This window comes from Vipera ursinii (assembly GCF_947247035.1).
Source record: "Vipera ursinii genome assembly, chromosome: 3".
Classification (NCBI taxonomy): Eukaryota; Metazoa; Chordata; class Lepidosauria; order Squamata; family Viperidae; genus Vipera; species Vipera ursinii.
The window spans coordinates 13,354,427-13,375,292 of record NC_139516.1 but is presented as its reverse complement, the minus strand read 5'-3'; the positions used below and the strand labels follow the sequence as shown (position 1 = coordinate 13,375,292).

At 38.9% G+C, this 20,866-nt stretch overlaps 1 protein-coding gene across 3 annotated transcripts in view; it reads left to right on the top strand.

Moving 5' to 3' along the window:
- GNAS (GNAS complex locus) overlaps nt 1-20,866 on the top strand; it is a 216,715-nt gene that overhangs the window by 152,140 nt on the left and 43,709 nt on the right. For all 3 annotated transcript variants that reach the window (XM_083357437.1, XM_083357438.1, XM_083357439.1), the window contains exon 5: nt 12,484-12,581. In XM_083357437.1, coding sequence (XP_083213563.1) covers nt 12,484-12,581 — 98 coding nt within the window. The remainder of the gene's footprint in view (nt 1-12,483; nt 12,582-20,866) is intronic.

Genomic DNA, 20,866 nt, shown 5'->3' with positions numbered 1-20,866 from the left:
TATTAAAAACAAACAAATATCTTCTACTCCCATATTCACCAGAAAATAGAGCATCTCTTCTCACCAGCAGAACATATAAATCTGTTTGAAAGTTCTCCAGGTAGAGTACTCATATCTGCAGTACTGTGCTTAGAGTTGTGTGGAATTTGAATACTGAGGGGTTGTATGGTGGATACGGAGATGTTGTTTTGTGATAGGATGCTTTTTGGTAAGTATCAGTTGGGAATGGTGTTAGCTCCATTCTGTTTGTTCTGCCTAGTCAATGTTGTGTATGGTTTGAATCAGGAGCTAGACTGGATGGTAGATTGTATCTACTTCCATCAGTCTGTTGATTTGAATACCAGGAAGACTAATATAAAGACTACCTATACTGCAAAGTAATTTCAATTTCTGAACTGTTGAGCTGTGGAAACCGCAAGGGAATGCGAAATAAAACATCTCCCCCAAATTGATTTTAACTTCAATATTGATCTTCCTAAGCCTGGAGAACGCTAAGTAAAAGTATGTGCAGTAAATCTTGACTACGGTTAACCATAGATATCCCTAAGCTCTCCAGTTACTTTCTATAACAAGTGTTCACCATTTCTTCCTTATTCATTGATTATATTGAGTTGTTTTGATGAATGTGAGGTTTAGAACCTAATAAAGCTGTTTTCTTTTCCTTAGCTAATATGAAAATAACTAACTAAAAACTTTTAGAGTGGTTTTGATACCACCTATGCAAGAAAGGAATAACAACAAATGAGACTTGTCCAATGGATCAACAATTCTAACTTGGGGAATCAACTTTTTTCTTTTCCCCCAAACCAGATAATTTAAAATACATCTATATATGAATAAGATTTTCTCAATTGCAATCCTATGCAGTATTATTTACCGGAATAATAGAAGTATACTGGGGTAATGCCCTTAAAGTTATTTAGAGTCAAGTTCGAAAAGTTGGAAGCATCACAGATTCCCAGAAAACGTTATCTTTGGTTTACAATAAACCTACACCTGCTAGGCTAGAAAGATTATTGAATCAAGGCAATTTGAAGTCTATTAAATTTTGAATGCACAAGAAAAATGTTGAGGGCATGTTCTAAAAGTAGATGAAACAACAACATTGCTGAAATGAACCTGTTCTAGGTTAAGGTTTAAATTCTAAACCAAAATAAATATTAAGGCCCTTGGAGTTTTCACTCTTCTTCATATATTCAGCACCCAAAGCTGAACTAGGTACCCAGTTGCCTAAATTGGGAGTCTAGTCATGAGATGTGAGTTGTGTTCTTGTATTTTTCTAGTACAAAGTCATAATCATTCTGCTTGATTCAATTTAGTTTAAGAATGTATATCATGGTGAGCATCTATCTATGTGGTCAGTAGGAGTGGAAAACAATTTGATGGCACTTAATAATATATAAAGGTAAAGGTTCCCCCGCACATGCGTGCTAGTCGTTTCCGACTCTAGGGGCCAGTGCTCATCTCCGTTTCAAAGCCGAAGAGCCAGCGCTTGTCCGAGGATGTCTCCGTGTTCATGTGGCTGGCATGACTAGACGCCAAAGGCGCACGGAATGCTGTTACCATCCCACCGCAGTGGTCCCTATTTTTCTACTTGCATTTTTACATGCTTTCGAACTGCTAGGTTGGCAGAAACTGGGACGAGTAACAGGCGCTCACTCTGTTACGCGGCACTCGGGATAAGGCAGCAATTAACAGGGAAATGGTTCTTCCTTTTCTGGCACTCATTTTAGCAAGTGTCCTTAAATCAGGGTGAGCTGGATCTTTAAGGCTGCTTTTGTGTGCCTTGTGCAACACAGGTTTTGTAAGAGAGTTGAACAGCATTCAGAGAAACATTAGATTAGAAAATGTGGTGTGTAGACAACCCTAAGCAGACCTATGTCCATTTTAAGGCTCTTCCAAAATATACACATTTTGAAACCTGTAGTATTTCAGTATTTTCTATAGTGACTACATTGTGCTTTGTGTCACGGACCTTAGGAGAGGTCTTCAAACGTGGCCCTTTTATGACTTGTGGACTTCAACTCCCAGAATTCCTCATCCAGGCACGCTGGCTGAAGAATTCTGGGAGTTGAAGTCCACAAGTCATAAAAGGGCCAAGTTTGAAGACCCCTGCCTTAGGAATACCTCTTCTTAATATGACAAGTGCTTTGATAAGGAAAGGCTTCACATGTTTTACCTAATTCTGTACAAGATCTGTCATTCATCCCCAAAATGAAATATGTTGCTTCCTTAAACCTGAAAAATCTATTTTGAGGATTTTTTTTTACTGAATTCATCATTTTACCAAATTCATGAGAAACTCATATTTATTTCTATGACAGAATGACTGCTTGATCATCTAAATAGGGAGTATAACAGTGAAACAAGGAAAATGAGCATCTGGGTCCTTTAAAGATACCCACAACCAGGGCTTTTTTTGTCACAGAACACTCAGAACGGAGTTCCGGCACCTTTTTTGGATGGAACCTTGTAGGCTAGGCAAGGCCAGGTTGTATGACATGTGTGAGTTCTGGCACCTTTTTCTTTTACAAAAAAAGCACTGCCCACAACCATTCATTCAGTGATCATTTGAAATTACAACACTGGGAAAAGTGACTTCTGACTGTTTTTCACACTTACGACCTTTGCAGCATGGTTACGGGATCAAAATTTGGATTCTTGGCAACTGGCATGTATTTATGATGATTGTGGTGTCCCAGGTTATTCAGTCCCCTTTTGTGACCTTCTGACAAGCAAAGTCAGTGGGAAGCCAGATTCACTTAACAACCGTGTTACTAACTTAAAAACTGCAGCGATTCACTTATCAACTGTGAGCAGAATGGTCAAAAAAATGGGGCAAAACTCACTTAACTGTCTTGCTTAGCAGCAGAAATGTTGGGCTCAATTATGGTCATAAGTCAAGGACTACCTGTACTTCTCTGGATTAGACAGTTTTAAATTCAGTTTATTGAAATATGCAGAAGTGTTTTGCATAGTCAATCCCTATTTAAACTGCTGGCGGTTTAGAACCTGGGAAAAGGTTGCTTTAATTTATAGCTTCCAGAACATGGTTTTTCTTGCCCCCTGAAAGCTATTTAACCTTCTCGGGTTTTTTTTTCCTTTGGTTGCTGGCTGAAAATTTAGCTACATCCTGAGTTTTGTCTAATCTTGCCATTTTTGTTTTCTTTTCTTTTTTTTAATTTCTAATTGATTTCCCATGGTTTTATTAGAACAACCTGATCTTCCTTGTGATCTCAGATTCACATTCGAGGATCGTGCCAATGGTACATTTAGGCTCATTTAGAATTTCGACAGCATTGTTTCCCAACTTTGTGGACTTAAAAACCCCAGAATTCCATAGCTAGCATAGCTGTGGATGAGAATTCTGTGAATTGATGTTCACATACTGAGAAGCCACAGTTGGAAACACCGTTCTGGAGTTTATAGGACTGTTTGACAAGTCCAGTGGCCTTGAGGAAAGCGCCGATAAGCCCGTTCGGTTTGTGTTTGCCGGAATCATCAGTACATTCATCCTGGAGCTGATTATCCTTTTGCTTTACTGAAATGCTTGGTTTTCCCCCTATTAATTTTCTCTACTCTTCTTACAATTTGTATTGAAAACTCCTTAGAGGCTTGTTTGTGGGGACACCTTGTCCTTGAAGAACAGAGCAGTGCCCGGTCTTTGGCATTATCGCCCCCAAAGGTCCATTTCATAAATGCCATGTTGCAAAAATAATTTTCTTCCCTCAGAGGAGCATAAACAAACCATATTTTTCTTTCCTAGACATTTTGTAGGCCCTGTCAAGTATAAGCTGCTGTTAATTTTCATACCACCCCACAGTATATTTTTGCAGAGATAAAAGTAGAACTTGTGGCTGCATAGCTATCACAACTATCTTATGAACCAAAAGGGCTTCTCGAAGAGGTGATACCTCCTGACGTGGCATGTTTCAACAATTTGCTAGGGATTCTCATTCTAGGCCCCTCAGTTGCTATTGCTGCTTTCCTCATATCGCTAAGCAATTTTGCCTCTCTTTTCAGCATACAGGGAGGAACGAGGAAGTTCCTACAACTTCCTCATTATTTTGATGAAGAGTCTGGAAGCCTGCAAGAACTGTGAACAACCGGCAGAGCTGGGTGTATCAGAAATGTTGCTTCAGCTTTCCATAAACCATGTTGTACACTGAGGTTTCTGTTCACCTGTTTCCTAAATGGTTTTCAGTCAAAATGAAATCCAAAAATTTCACTTTGGATGCTTTTTTTGCTGAATTGTAAACATTGCAGAATCGGTGCTATCGTGTTCCCTCTTTGCTATCATTCATTGCAGTTTTAAATACAGAATTTTGAGGGTTTTCCAGTGATTTCCCTTTTCCTATCGTTATCTATTCATTTCATTTATATGGCTGCTGTGAGTGGCTAACATCTCATTAATGAGCAAGAGACAAAAAAGATTCCTGACATGTTGGGGCTTAATAAATAATATAACATTTTTTTAAAAAAATGATTCTGTATCTATGATCAATAATACAATATAAACATTATTTTTAAAACGGACCCTTAGTGTAGACTAAGTCATAGGACTGGAAGGGACCTTGGAGGTCTTCTAGTCCAACCCTTTGCTCAAGGCAAATGGCTGTCCAAACTATTTTTGAAAATGTCCAGCAAGAGACCCACCTAAAGCGCCACCGCCCTCTTGTCTGTTCTACCACTGAATCAGAATGTAAGAAAGTTTGCCCAACTGCACAGCTTCCCTTCGGAGAGCAAGAGACATACGAAGAGGCAGGAAGGGCATTGTGGCTACATTCACACATGTAAAGTGAAATCTGCTATACAAAAGAGGTCCTTCCTGGCTACCCAACACTTCTCCTACTCTGGTTACCCCATCCCCCAATAGAAGAGTTCTTCATGGAATGCATTTGAATTAAACACTTTCTCCCCATTTATGTCTGTTATTGAAAAGTATTTGTTGGACAAGTAGTCCTCAACTTAACAACTATGCGTTTAGTGACCATTCAAAGTTACATTGGCACTGAAAAAAGTGACTTATGACCATTTTTCACACTTAACAACTGTTGTAGCATCCCCATGGTCACGTCATCAAAATTCAGTCACTTGGCAACTGGCTCATATTTACGATGGTTGCAGTGTCCCTGGCACATGTGATCACCTTTTGTGGCCTTCCTACAAGCAAAATCAATGGGGAAGCCAGAGTCACTTAACAACTGTGTTACTAACTTGCACTGTGGCAAGAAAAGTCGTAAAATAGGGCAAAACTCACTAAACAGCTGTCTTGCTTAGTAATGGAAAATTTGGGCGCAGTTGTGGTTGATAGTCGAGGGCTGCCTGTACTTTGCAATAAATGTGATTAAAAATACATTATTAAAAAGCGATGTCTGCTTGAACAAAAATCCCCAAATAGTAGGATTTGTTTCGTTTTGCAGCAATTTGATGTCTACCATTATTTTCGTGGTTTAATTTCAGTTGCTACTGAACATTAAGATGAGTGCTAAATAATCTATAATTCTCATTCTCTGTGTATTCCACTATGATCTCTTTTTTCAACAAAAGAAGTTTGAAATCTGATACTGATTAGTAGCATATTACTCTTTAACTCTCCTCATCTGGCTGTGCCACTTTCATACAAGTGTACAATATTTTCTGATTTGCTGTGGGATAGAGAATGAATTTTTAGGTGAGGATCTAAACAAGGAAAGATGTGTATTTGGGTGAGGAGCATCATGTAATATATCTCATCATAGTGCTGCAACATAACAGGATATCCTCAACTTATGATCACAATTGCAACCAGAATTTCTAAGCGAGCTGGTTGTTAAGTAAGTCATACCCATTTTATGACCTTTTCAGTTGTTACGTGAATTATGTGTTTCATAAGCAAATTTGGCTTCCCCCATTGACTTAGACAGCTGGTAAAGTCGCAAATGGTAATCATGTGACCCTGGAATGGTGCAAACTTTGTAAATACATGTCGGTTGCCAAGCACCCAAAGTTTGATCACACGACTGTGGAGATGCTGCAATGCCCACAAATGTGAGGACTGGTTCTAAGTCACTTTTTCTGTGCTACTGTAATATTTATTTATTTATTTTATTTTATTTTATTTATATACCGCCCTTTCCCGAAGGACTCAGGGCAGTTTACAGGGTGTTTAAAACAAGAAATACAAAAGTTAAAAACAATTTTAAAAAATTATATCAATCCCTGAACAAATAAAAACCCCAGTTAAAATTAAAATTAAAATTCTCAGCCTGGGCCAGCGAGCTCGAAGAGCCAGGTCTTCAGGTCCTGGCAAAATGAACGGAGGTCGGGGGCAGTCCTAAGCTCCACTGGCAGCTGGTTCCAAAGGGCAGGCGCACCCACTGAGAAGGCCCTCCCCCTGGCTGTTATCCGCCGGCAATCTCTTACCGGCGGTACCCTGAGAAGACCCTCCCTGTGGGAGCGCACTGGACGAAGGGAGCTTGATGCTGGCAGCAGGTGTTCCCTCAGATATCCCAGACCCAAGCCATTTAGGGCTTTATAGGTCATCACCAGCACCTTGAATCTCACCCGGAGGGCAACCGGGAGCCAATGCAGCTCGCAGAGTAGAGGTGTTACATGGGAGTATTGGGAAACCCCCATCACAACTCGCGCGGCCACATTCTGCATCAGCTGAAGCCTCTGAGTGGTCCTCGAGGGCAGCCCCATGTAGAGAGCGTTGTAGTAGTCTAAACGGGAGGTCACAAGCGCGTGAGTGACTGTGCGTAGGGCATCTTGGTCCAGGTAGGGTCACAACTGGCGCACCAGGCAAACCTGGGCAAAAGCCCCCCTGGTCACAGCTCCTATATGGTCTTCAAAATTGAGCCAGGAGTCAAGGAGGACGCCCAAGTTGCGAGCCCTATCAATGGGGGGGTAACACCTCACCCCCCCATCGTTAAAGGTGGAATGGTCTGGTTAACCCGAGATGCCAATATGCACAGCCACTCAGTCTTGGCAGGATTGAGACGAAGCCTGTTTCTCCCCATCCAGACCTGGACCGCCTCCAGGCAACGGGACATCACGGCGAGGGCATCTCTGGGTTGGTTTGGGGTGGAAAGAAAAAGTTGGGTATCATCAGGGTACTGATGATACCCCACCCCGAAACCATGAATGATCTCACCCAGTGCCTTCATATAGATGTTGAACAGGAGGGGCGAGAGAACCGACCCCTGAGGAACTCCACAAACAAGAGGCCTCGGGGTAGATCTCTGCTCTCCCGTCAACACCGACTGCGAGCAGCCCAGGAGATAGGAGGAGAACCACCATAAAACGGTGCCTCCCACTCCCAACCCCCTGAGACGCCGCAGTAGGATACCATGGTCGATGGTATCAAAAGCCGCTGAGAGATCTAATAGGACCAGGACAGACGAACAACCCCTGTCCCGAGCCCGCCAGAGATCATTCACCAGCCCGACCAATGCTGTATCCGGGCCTGAAACCCGATTGGTACGGGTCCAGATAATCAGCTTCCTCCAGGAACAGAGGAAGCTGATGCGCCACCACACTGTCATCAATCAGCACCTTGAATCTCACCGGGAGGGCAACCGGAAGCCAATGCAGCTCGCGGAGTAGAGGTGTTACATGGGAGTATCGGGAACCCCCATAGTTGCTAAACGAATGGTGGAAAACCGAGGACTATCTGTACTCTTTTTGCTTGAAAGAAATGGAACAATTTTGAGAGCCTCTCCCATTCTGTGTGGTCTGTTCTCTGGCTGAAGAGGGTCTTCAAGACCTGCTCAAAGCGAGGTGGAGGTTTTGTACTCAGTGGGTTAGGATGCTGAGCTTGTCGATCAGAAGGTCAGCAGTTTGGCGGTTCGAATCCCGAGTTCCGCGTAACAAAGTGAGCGCCTGTTACTCGTCCCAGCTTCTGCCAACCTAGCAGTTCAAAAGCACGTAAAAATGCAAGTAGAAAAATAGGGACCACTACGGTGGGAAGGTAACAGCGTTCCATGCGCCTTTGGCATCTAGTCATGCCGGCCACATGACCACGGAGACGTCCTCGGACAAGCGCTGGCTCTTCGGCTTTGAAACGGTGATGAGCACCGGCCCCTAGAGTCGGAAACGACTAGCACGCATGTGCGGGGGAACCTTTACCTTTACTTTATTAGCAGTTAACACTTTGATAGCAAATTGAGCCGGCACATAGATTACACGATGAGGTTTATTTCTGTTTAATTAAAAATAAATATTGTTACATATTATTCTGTATGCCTACATTCATACATTTTATACAAATTGATTACTTTTTTCTTGTTCCTTTGGGGTGGCAATATACAAGCATTACAAGCAATCTATGGAGATTCTCCGTCATCCACGTCATGGTTGTTCAAGGAGGCAAACTGGACTTTCTTATTTTTCTTCGAAGACGTTTCTCATCCAGGAAGCTTCTTCAGCTCTGACTGGATGGTGGGGAATGGAAGAATGAGAAAGAAAAACAAGAAAGTCCAGTTGGTTTTTAATATGGAGTGAAAAACTGCAGAATAGAGAGCTAACTCCACATGAGTTCATTTCTTAGGTGCTTGTCTATAATCCAGTAAATGTTAGTATTGATTGTAGGTCCTTGTTTTGAAATCTCAGTCAATAAGTTCAAAGAGTGGACTTAAGTTTCTTTTTCCATCCCACGTGGTAAGTTTATAACCACATTAAAAAGATAGCATAACAGTTGCTGGGTTATAGTTCAGATTAAAGACATCAGGCAAAATAGTATGCTCATTAAGTATTTTGGCTATTTGTTTTTAAACTTCTGATTTCTGCTTAGTCAGTTAAATAATTGATTCCTAATACAATGTGATCAAGGAAAAAAATCCTTCTGTGAAGCCTTTGGAACAGTTTCATTTTTGTTTTGTTATTGTTCTTTAATGAGTGGGAATAGAGTAACAAAAGGGAAAGCATTACATGAAAACACATTACACATCAATAGCACATTAAACTCAAATAGTTTAAATCCCCTTGTTTGAATCTACTGCTACTTAATCAAGGAAATAGGATTTTTTTTTCTCCAGAAGCAAATTACTTCTGGATACTGCAAAGAGACATTGATACCAGGATATAAATTATCCCAATATCTGATAGGAAATATACGCACAACTCATCCAGAAATTTCCTGAGTTTTGCTGCTGGTACATGTCTCCTTCAGATAGTATTAATTAGTAGGGGGACTTGGTTAATAAATGGAAGAACAACAAAGTGACAATGAAATACTGCAATTCTTGATTTTAAGGGAAACTAAAGTCAAGTATAGTTTAATATTGAGAAATTAATTAATTCAGAGCAATGCTATGTAAAATTCTTCATCAAGAAACAAACAGGAAAAGGAGCTCAAAATAGGTGGGTATTTTTAAAAGATACTAAAAACGTATTAGATATAATTCTATAATTCACAGAAAAAAGAAAAGCAGGAGAAGGCAATATGACTACACCAGAAACTTAATGAATATCTGAAAACGGAAAAAGTAGATATCAGAAGTAGAAAGAGAAAAGGTAATCAATTTACGGATAACCTAGAATTGCACCGAATTAATTGAGGTTACCAAAGGGTGCAAAAGGCAAAAGGTGAGAATACGAAGACAACAATGTCCTAAAGATGCTTTTCCAAAAGGCAACTAGACATTCTTGACTTTTTCTTTGAAAACGTTTCACTTCTCATCCAAGAAGCTGACTCTGACTGCTGGAAAATGGAAGGGTTTATATTCTTTGCCGTCATGTGTCATTAGCATTCTGAGGGTTGGTTGTTAGCTCTCTCATTATGACAGCCAGTTTGGCCTAGTGGTTAAGGCACCAGGCTAGAAAGCAGGAGACCATGAGTTCAAGCCCCACCTTAGCCATGAAACAGATGGGTGTCACAGTAACCTAAGTGTATTACTTGAAATGTTGGCTGTTACATCTGAGGAAATTGTGGTTGTCATCTCGGAGCCACTTCAGTAATTGTTGAGAAATCCAGAAGGACAAGTGCACTGCCATAGAATTAGAGAAAGGCAAACATCTCTTACCTTCAAAGAGGTCCTGGCCAACTGTACCCTGATTGGCTTGGTGTCAGTACCAGGCAAAACAGATTATAAAATAGTCAACTTGTAAGCATTTAGGAAAGAATGCATTGCTTGGCAGAGGCCAGCATGTGTTTATTAGAAAGAAGGCCTGCCAAGTCATGATGTGTTTTTCTGATAGAGTGACCAATTCAATTAACTGTGGAATAGAATGGACATTGTGTAGTCCGATTCCAGAAAAACATTCAACACCATCTCCCATGAGATCATAGTAGAAAGGATGATAAAAAGTGGGCTCAGACAATGGGCAAGATGAATATTCATTCAAGATAAATGCAATTGATTTTAAAAAATCAATAGCCTAATTATAGGGAGGGTATGCTATGGAGCAGTACATGCATAAAGACCATGGGGTGTTTTGTTGGATCAGCTGTTGAACATCAACCAATAGTGTTAAATGTAGCCTCACCAATGATGAAGCCTTGGTCCTAGGCTTCATCAGCAGAAATACAGCTCCAAGATCAAAAGAAACAATTGTTTTTCCCTGTTCTCCATTGATCAAATCAACCTAGAACATTGTACTGTATCTAGTTTTGGGCATTTCATTTTCAAAAATATATTAACAGAGTGGAGTAGAATCAGAGGAGAAAAACAAAGATAAAAACTTGAAAAGAAAACCTTACGAGGAGTATTTGGTGTGTTCAGTGTGCAAAAGAGAAAACAGTAAATAAACATGATATCAGTAGATATCAGAAGTAGAAAGAGAAAAGGTAATCAATTTACGGATAACCTAGAATTGCACCAAATTAATTGAGGTTACCAAAGGGTGCAAAAGGCAAAAGGTGAGAATACGAAGACAACAATGTCCTAAAGATGCTTTTCCAAAAGGCAACTAGACATTCACGTATCTTCACGTATCTGAAGAGAAGTCATGTCATAGATAGAGCAGAATTGTTCAGAAGGCAGAATGAAATAGTTTTAAAATGTAAGACGGTAGATTTGGGTTTGACATCAGGACAAAACTCCTGTCTGATAAGAACTATTTAAGAGGTGAACCCTATGCCTGGGAGGGAATAGACCAGGGTTCTTCAAACTTGGCCCTTTTATGACTTGTGGACTTCAACTCCCAGAATTCCTCAGCCAGCGTGCCTGGGAGTTGAAGTCCACAAGTCATAAAAGGGCCAAGTTTGAAGACCCCTGGAATAGACTCTCCTTCACTGAAGATGTTTAAACATAGCTTGGATGGCTATCTGTCAAGGAAGTTCCTGCAGTGAATGCGGAGTACTTCCTATTCTCATCATGCCTTGGTGCATTGTTTTTCAAACTCGGCAACTATAAATCTGTGGATTTCAACTCTTGCTGGCTGGGGAATTCTGGGAGTTGAAGTTCACATATCTTAAAATTGCCATGTTTGAAAAACACTGCACTAAGGCATCATGAAAATATAGGAAGTACTCATAAAAGGGAATCGCCTGGTTTGGCATAGATAACATTTATTTTCTTGGATTCTTTGTTGTATGAATATTGGGTTGAAGGTGTTAGAAAGTTCACATAATTTCACTGTATTTTTATTATTGTAGTTCTTGCCAGAGATCTCTGGGCTTTGTTAAGGGGTGTGTGTGTGTGTGTGTGTGTGTGTGTGTGTGTGTGTGTGTGTTGAACCTGAATTTCCAGTACTTCACTACAGTAATTTAAAATAGATTCTAAAACAAGTCAACACAAGTGAACTGTGTTTAAGAAATGTTGTTTGGAACTTTCTTAACTAGTTTGATAGTTTGCAAAATACTTTTTTATGTTTAAAAAAAAATATTAAACATAGACAATAATTTGAAAAAAATGTATTTGGTTCTGAGTTAGCAGCTTGCCTTGTCCTTATGAATCGGGTTCCTCTGAGTGAGGAAAATAAGTTTATTAATCTATGATTATAAGGAGAAAGACTAATGTAGTTGCTGCAATGTAGTTCTAGTATTCATACTTTCAAAACGGGAAATGAGTATTTCTACATTTTTGAAATTCATTTGGAAATTCTCGAAATCTCAACCTCATGTCACAGGTCATTGAGCATGGAATAACAGAGAAACAGATAAAGCTTCTCTTCTATGTCCAATTACTCTGCATTGTATCTTGCAAGGTTATTTGAAAGCACAAAGTAAATTGCTAAAATTAAACAAATACAGCATAATTGCAATACGTGACTTAATTCTAATATTGAATTAGAATACAGAAATTTTGCCTATGTAAAAGGAGTTTTTTTAAACATATTTCATAAATATTATTGTACATCAAATATCAGCCAAATCACTAGGGATATAGGATTTGGTTAATGCAGAAAAAACCATTTGAAAATACTTGAAACTTTGCCATTTACTATTTTTTTGGTTGTTGCTCATTATATTAAAGTGTATTGCACTTTATGTATTCCTTTTCTAGTTGTTGATGTAGATTTATTCATTCTTTTTTCTTTTCTTTTTTCTTTTGCTTTCAGGAATTCTATGAACATACAAAAACACTTTGGCAAGATGAAGGTGTGAAAGCGTGCTACGAAAGATCTAATGAATATCAGTTGATTGACTGTGCACAGTAGTAAGTACAGCTTTTTTACAATTAATTTTATTGCTATATTAGAGACAAGGAGAAGAAACTGGAAAGATTCTGTTACTGGTGTTGATGTAATATTATCTAAATCAAGGGTGGGAACTGTGGCCCTTTTATGACCTGTGGACTTCAACTCCCAGAATTCCTGAGCCAGCATGGTGAGTTGAATTCTGGGAATTGAAGTCCATAGGTCATAAAGGAGCTATATTTCCCCACCCCTGATCTAAATAGTTAAACTTGAGCTGCATATCCATAATATGGTAGGTTTTCTGAGTAATCTGATATTGTTGTAACTATGTTGCAGCATTTAATTTATACTTTTTGACATTTTGAAGGATAATATGCAGTGGGATCTTCACAGAAAATGAACAATTTCGAATGTATGGTTGCAGTATTTGAGAAAACATTCATTGTGTTTATATATAAGAAGAGTCTACTTTAGCACCGCTAAGGTGTATAGTAGTCTAGGAGAAAATCACAAAGTAATTAGTCCTTTTAATTAAATCTCCCACTAGAATAACTTAAATATCATGTGCAAATGCAAATCAAGTTATTTATCATGTATCTTATTACAAATTAGCATAGCCTTGGTTTGTTGGAACAAGCTCAAAATATGCATGCTAGTATTCTTACCTCTTTTATTTCTTCTTGGGATACCTTTGAGAATTAATCCACAATACCATATCATTTTCAAATAGAGCCATTATATATCTTGCTATATGTAATTTATAGCCTGATTAGTTGTAAAACAATTCCCCGTGTATCAATGTCACAGATAAGGCTGGAAAACTACAGTTTTGAGAAATCAAGTAGACTTTTTGTTCTATCCTGTCATAAGATGAGGTTCATTCCTGATCAGACCTTTTAAAAAGATTAAGAGCTGTTGTGGAGCGGTGGTTAGAATGCAGTATTGCAGGCTAATTCTGCTGACCGCCAGCAGTTTAATCCTGATTAGCTCAAAGTTGACTCATCATTCCATCCTTCAGTAGTTGGGGGCAATATCCTGACTCTGTAAACCACATAGAGAGGGCTTATATGAAGTGGTATATAAGTCTAAGTGCTATTGCTCTGCAGTTTTCGATAGCCTTTTCTCTATGAACAAAATAAAATGAGTTATATCACACAATTAGTTATATCATACAATGTAGTGTATGAAACAGTATCTACTTACCAAACCTGTTAAAGAACAGAATAAGAATTTCATTAGCAAGAACTCTTTGGGCACGACTCGGTTACTTTAATATCCATACTATTTTCTTTTAGCTCTTTTTATGAATTCTCCATTCATAAATAGGACTTTTTAAGGCAAAGACTGTAATCTTCGATTTCCCCTTAATTTATACTTTTTTCCTTTGGATTCTTTTTTCTCAGTCTGTTGAGTCTGTTGAAATAGGAAACCTGTTACTTTTCAAGTACTGCTGAACTTCTCTGCTTCTGGGAAATGTAGTTCATCACCACCCGCTTTTAGAAGGATTGCTTGATCCTGTACTTCCTGCTTACTTATGCAGAAGTGAACAGCTTGAGGGCAGGGGAAAAAAGCAATTTCCCTTCCTTAACTAAGGTTACCAAACTGGTTACTTTCACTGAAGCTGCAGGAGAAAAAAATACCTGGGATTCTGAGCCAGAGATTTTCCAGTGCATTTTACTTTGCAAGATTAATGAAAGCTAACAGGGAAGTGTCAGCGCACCTTGTCTCTCAACAGAGTTCTGTAAAAAGAAAAAAAGTACATGCGTGGGAAATGCGGCCTCGCTGTTACCATCTAGAATCAGAATAATTGACTTTTGGGTTTATACAAAGTAATATCTCCATATTTAGTATTAAATAGAAAATGATTTCATTGTAATGGGAATACTTGGGAAGTGAGATTCTTGTCAATGTGAATGAGATTCTGGAAGGAGTATAATGTAAAAAAAATTTCAAGGGAAAGAAACACCTTTTGTAATAGCATATTAATGTAAAATATTAGCTTGAAGTATATACCAGGGCTTTTCAACCAGTGGTACGGGTACCACCTGTGGTACATTGGCACCTGGCAGGTGGTACGCGAGCATCCTAGAAAAGTGGTAGCGGGGGAGGGGAATGAGCTGAACCGGTGGCAGCACCGCACAAGCCTGAGCGAGAGATGGCTGGAACTGCAGGGCTGTCAGGGCTCAGCGGAAGCGCCAGGATCAGCACCAGGCTCCAGCTGGAGCTCGGCCCTGAGCCCAGAAGAAGCGCCAATCAGCTGGAATGTTGCAACATCTCCAGGGTCTTGTGATTTACATTCAGGTGCTTGGCAACTGATTCATATTTATGATGGTCACAGTGTCCCAGGGTCATGTGAAGTGACCAAAACCTGCTACAACCACCCAGCAGACGTGGAGGAATAAAAACCAAACACCCCCACCCCACCCCCGTTGCCCATCCTCAACAGAAATGCTCACAACAGTGAAACCTCTGACAGGAGGAAGAGCGCCGCCGGGCAGGCAGGCAGGTGTCTTGCTCGCCTGTGGCTTGGGGGGCACTTTTTTCAGTCCCATTGTAACTTTGAACAGTCACTAAGCGAACTGTTGTAAGTCGAGGACTACCTGTACTTCATCACTTTTTTCCCTTTTTTTTTTTTTTGTTTTTTGTTTGGTCATCAAGTTTTTGACATCTTGCTAGGCGACTGGTAGTACTCGGATGTTGCCATATCCTAAAAGTGGTACAATGGGTGAAAAGGTTGAAAAGCCCTGGTATATGCCCACCTGGTAAATGTTTCCTTGATGTATTGACAGTCAACTGGAAGAAATAAGGTGGCTTCATTAGCTTTACACAAGTAGTGCAAAATTATTTTACTGAGGAGTTACTGGCAGTTGATTTTCAAATATCCAAATCTCTGCTAAAAGGGTACAGGATAAACATATTGGGTGGTTTTGATTTAGAATTTGTTCTACTTTGTATTATTCTTTGCATTACTCTTGTGTTATGCTTATATCTTTTATTTTGGCCTAATTAGTTGGGTCATGTATTTTGTACTGCTTGTGATATCCATAAGAAGGCAGAGTAATCTGCTTAAATAACATAAATAAATAATCAAGCATTCAACACGACAATTTCATCATGGTAATACAAGCTCTTCCATCTTCCTCCACGGAATCAAGGCAAAAGGTTTTTTTGGGGTGGGGTGGGTTTTTGTGTTTTGTTTTGTTTTGTTTTGTAAATTTGCTCATGCCCTCCGTTCTGCTAAAGATTTGCTATGTGTATCCTCCAGTTAACATTTCCTGGACTTTTACCAGGGTGGAAAAGGAAATAGGGCAAGGGAAGCCTTTCGCAAGCTGTTTCACACCCCTTCGACTTCAGGAAGGGCTGGAAGTAGCATGAGAGAGTTTCTGTTCAATGGTGTTTCCTGCAAGAATGCCTCTACGTGTTTTCTTGCTGTCTGCCATTTCAAAGGAAGAGCTTAGGAGGAAAGCATAAGAGTCATGTTAGATTGTCTGCGCTTCGTAGTTACAAAAATCCTTGCTTGGCTTTAGAAGAGGCCGGGCAGCCGTTGAGAGCTCTAGAAATCAAATATTTGTAAAACAGTTGGTTTTATGCTATCGTTCGAAGAGAGCTGAAAGACAGCAAATAGTGAAGAATCACGGGAGGTGGCAGAGATACACCAATATTATTGTGTCCGTTAACTGTTCTTTGGTTTATTTCTCTGCAGTCCATAAATGTTTGCACCCATTGACAGCTAACTGTCCCAAGCTGGTTCTTGTGTAATTATCTCCTTTAAATGACCTTTGTAATAAAATACACACTTTTTTTTTTAGCAAATAGTCAGTCTTATCGCCTTCAACTGTGGGGCCCATGCTTTCATAATAGATGTTCCGAAAGGGTTTTTTTGTTTTCTGTAACTTTGCATTGATTTTTGTTGTTTGGTTGTTTCCTGCTACTACTTTTGCCCACAATAAAGACATATGGTGAGTTGCTACTTTCTGATATATCCAGAGATACTAACAACATACTTGTCAAATGAAAAAGTGGTCCTTCGGGTGATATAGCCATTTTTAACCACTGAATTGCAAGCCAGCCTCACCAATTAGCATTTAGAACAGGGGTCTTCAAACTTTGCCCTTTTATGACTTGCGGACTTCAACTCCCAGAATTCCTCAGCCAGCTTGCCAAATTTGAAGCTTGTAAGCCGCCCTGAGTCTTCGGAGAAGGGCGGGATATAAATGGAATTAAAATAAAAATTAAAATAAAAAAAAATAAATTTAGAATCTTACTGTGAAGTTCAGAAATAGTGAGGAAAATAGCACACTAAATTCCCGAAGTATATTCATTCTATATGTGTCCCGGTTAGGCATGAAATTGAATGCACTCTGGAATAAAACAAAGAATCACATCACACAGTGGTTTACTGATCATACAGGGAAATTTTAAAAAAACCTGGGATGCAAAAGTAAATTTATTTTTAAAGTAAAACATAGAGATTGAGGAGCAATATTTTTTATAGTATTGGAAGTCTGGGATAACAGGGAAAGCCCCTAGACCTGATGAACTTCTGGTTGAATTTTCTTATATATATTGTTAGAGGTTTACAATCAACCACTTAATCTCTTTATAATTTTATTATTTCAGTACAATTTTTTTATTTTTTATTTTAATTCCATTTATATCCCGCCCTTCTCCAAAGACTCAGGGCGGCTACTAAAAGTGCAAGTTATAAACTAACGTTTTTGCTTGTGTGAACAGAAAACTGCAGTGTTAGGAAGTTACAGAAAGTAATACTGTCTATAAACCACCCATCTCAGTATTGATTTATTAAAAAAAATAGCAAGCTTTCTGCAATAATTGTCTTGATATTTCGGATATGGCAACAGATCACTTGGAATTAACTGTTTTAATTTCATTGGATGTTGAAAAGCTGATCAAATAGTTCAAATTGAAAGTATGTTCTAAGAAAAAAGGTGGGGTTTTTTTGATTCACTAGATTTCAATTTGCTATTTTCACCCAACAGCTAGAACTATTATAGATGTATTTGTCTCTAAACCTATCAATTTATATCTTAATATCTATCAGGGATGTCCCATGTTTCCTTTGATTCATGAAGATTTCGGTTCTTCTTTTAGGCAGTTTCGTGATTCTCCTATGCAGGAAATGATTACCAACCCCTGACCTAGTTGCTTCCGAAGCTTCTGTAATTTTAGAATCCTTAATAAATACAGTGCTTGAATGGAAACAAAAATTCAGTTTTGTAAGGATTGAATCAAATTAAAGTTAGAATTCATTATATGTCTGAATGGAATAAAGAAATGAAATATCCACTTTTGCAGAATTGGTGGATACATGTCTTATGAATTGTTACGAACGTATGAACTGTTAAGCATATTTCTCATGATTTAAGAATGAAATTAATCAGAAAATATTATTCATGTTTCTTGTGCCCTTCAAAGATTGTTTATAAAGGGTAGGACATTAGATTTCTCATGTTGGTGTTTTTAAAAATGTGAAGGCTCCAACTCAGATGGCTTCAAGTCATTTATCTGTTTCAATACAATTTTGGAAGAAAATATTATAGTTACAGATCCTAATGTCTTCCTAAAAAAGTGGTTCACAACCTGTGGTACTGGGATCCCTGGGGGGGGACATGATGTCTTCACAAGGGGTCCACGAAGGCTTGAAGAAATGTTATGATTTAAATCTTAAGTTAAGCCTTGGTGGCCCGTGGCCATTGGTCCGTGGCCACAAAAAGTATTTAAAGGGGGTCCGTGGTGAAGAAAAGGTTGAGAACCCACTGTCCTAAAACACCTCATAATCTTTCTGGAATATTTGGACATGATGAGGATAATGTTACATAAATGGAAGGAAAGTTATCTTCCTAATATTGAGGAATGGATTCAAGAAATGATTCCATTTATCTGTTGTAAAAATGAGAATTTGAAGCATTATGTTTCTTTATTGTCTTGATTTAATTAAGTTCAATCATTATCAATCAATTACACCGGTATGAATCCTTCCCCCACTTTTTGTGGTTGCTGGTTTGCCTTTTTTTTCTTTTTGTTGCATTTAGTTTGTTTTGATCACAATTTGAAAAAATATTTAACTAGGTGATTTAAAAAATACTAATTGTGTAATTGGGATCAATTGCAATTTCTGTTTCATCTTTTGGGTCCGTGCAAAAGATGTAGGCTTACTGTAATGAGATACAGACACTCTTTTACTTTATTGGCTTCTTATTATAGAACGGTAGCCTTATAAAATAATATAGAATATCATGTTTATTTGAGGTCCAGTGTTATAAGATTTTTAGAACCAAAGGTATAATACTAGGAAAGATGAAAAACTGATAGAAAAAAATGAGCTGGATTTAATGAAATAATTCTGATCCATTTTAATTGAGCTATAATTTATTGCAATTTAGTATAAAATTTGCCAGTTTAATCTGAATTAATATAATACTAATAGTTCTTGTTTAGTGACTGCCTCATTTATTAATTGTTCACAGTTATATCAGTGGTGAAAAAGTAACTTTTTACAACCAACCCTCATATTTTTGAGGGTCTGTAAAACAAAAGAAAGCTAGGATAAGACCAAAAGCCACAGTCATGATTTCATTCAGTGACAGTTTGGCTCAACAACTGAATTGTTGGTCCCAGTTGTGGTTGTTAAATGAAGATTATCTGTATGCATTTGTTACTTATTACTTTTCAATAATTTATATTTACATTTAAAACTATATAATGAATTTATGGTTTTTAAAGGCCTACTGAAAAACTCACCTTTACATATATTATTTCCTTTTAAGTAGAATTATACAGTGGAAATTGATATACTGCTCCCTAACATGATGTAATGAATAGGAGGTATTGAGGAGTTTCATTGTACTTTTCTGCTTTCATATTAGTAGAGATTCTCATAGTACATGTACTCCTTGACTTATGGCCACAATTGAGTCCAAAAAGTGAGACATTTGTTAAGGGGGGGTTGCCCCATTTTATGACTTTTCTTTCCAAAATTGTTAAGTGAATTGCTGCAGTTGTTAAGGTAGTAACACAGTTGTAAAGTGACTCTGGCTTCTCATTGACTTTGCTTGTCAGATGGTCACAAAAGGTGATCACATGACACTGTAGTTCTCATAAATATGAGCCAGTTGCCAAGCATCTGAGTTTGGATCATGTGACCATGGGGATGCTGCAACGGTCGTAAGTGTGAAAAATGGTCATAAGTCACTTTTTTCAGTACCATTGTAACTTTGAATAGTCACTAAATCAGGGGTCTTCAAACCTGGCCCTTCTATGACTTGTGGACTTCAACTCCCAGAATTCCTCAGCCAGCTAGCTGAGGAATTCTAGGAGTTGAAGTCCACAAGTCATAAAAGGGCCAAATTTGAAGACCCCTGCACTAAATGAACTGTTGTAAGTCAAGGATTACTTGTACTCAAGAATTCAGTTAATGCATTGACTGGAAATATCAAGGTCATGTTCTAACATTCTCTCTGCCAACTGCCAACACAATATTAAAATATGCTGAAATGAAAAATATTTTTTTAAAAAATGTAGATTGTTTTAAGTTTGGAAATCCACGTTTGTGTAAAACAGTTAAATTACGAACTACATTGACTTGCTCTTTTCATCTCTTCCATGTTGTGCTGCTGCTTTTTCAGGTTAATGAAAAAACCTAGTTGAACAAAGTTGACTCTCCTCTCAACAAGTGGGACTTCTTTGTTTTGTTTCCTATTCATGTTTTTATAGATTAAAATTAATGAGAGACAGTGATATTCTTGTTGATAGTTCCAAATAATCTCGGAAACTTGTAGATCAGGGGTGTCAAACTCAATTTCATTGAGGGCCACATCAGCATTGTGGTTACCCTCAGGGGGCCGGGTGGGTATGGCCAGGGTGGGCGTGGCCTACCAGGTGGGCGCAGCTGGAGTGCGTATGGCCTACTGGGTGGGCGTGGCCAGCTCTACATCGTTGGCATCAAGGGTGCCTATGGGGGCCTGGGCAGGAGTGGGACAGATCTGAGGGTCTCTGGCAGAAGGAGGGTCTCGGCCAGGGCCAAGGCAGTGGGGGCCGTTCCCTCACTGTTTCCAGGATGTCTTCGTGGGCCACATGGAACCACTTCGCGGGCCGGATCTGGCCCCCGGGCCTTGTGTTTGACATGTCTGTTGTAGATACTTCTTGCACTATTTTCTGTTCATTGGAAGAATATCGAATGTTATAATTATAAATGGTAAGCTAATGGAGATTTTCGACATTTTCTGTTTTGACTAATTGTATGCGGCACGTTCAGAGAGTTGATTAGCTTTGCCAAGATATTGAG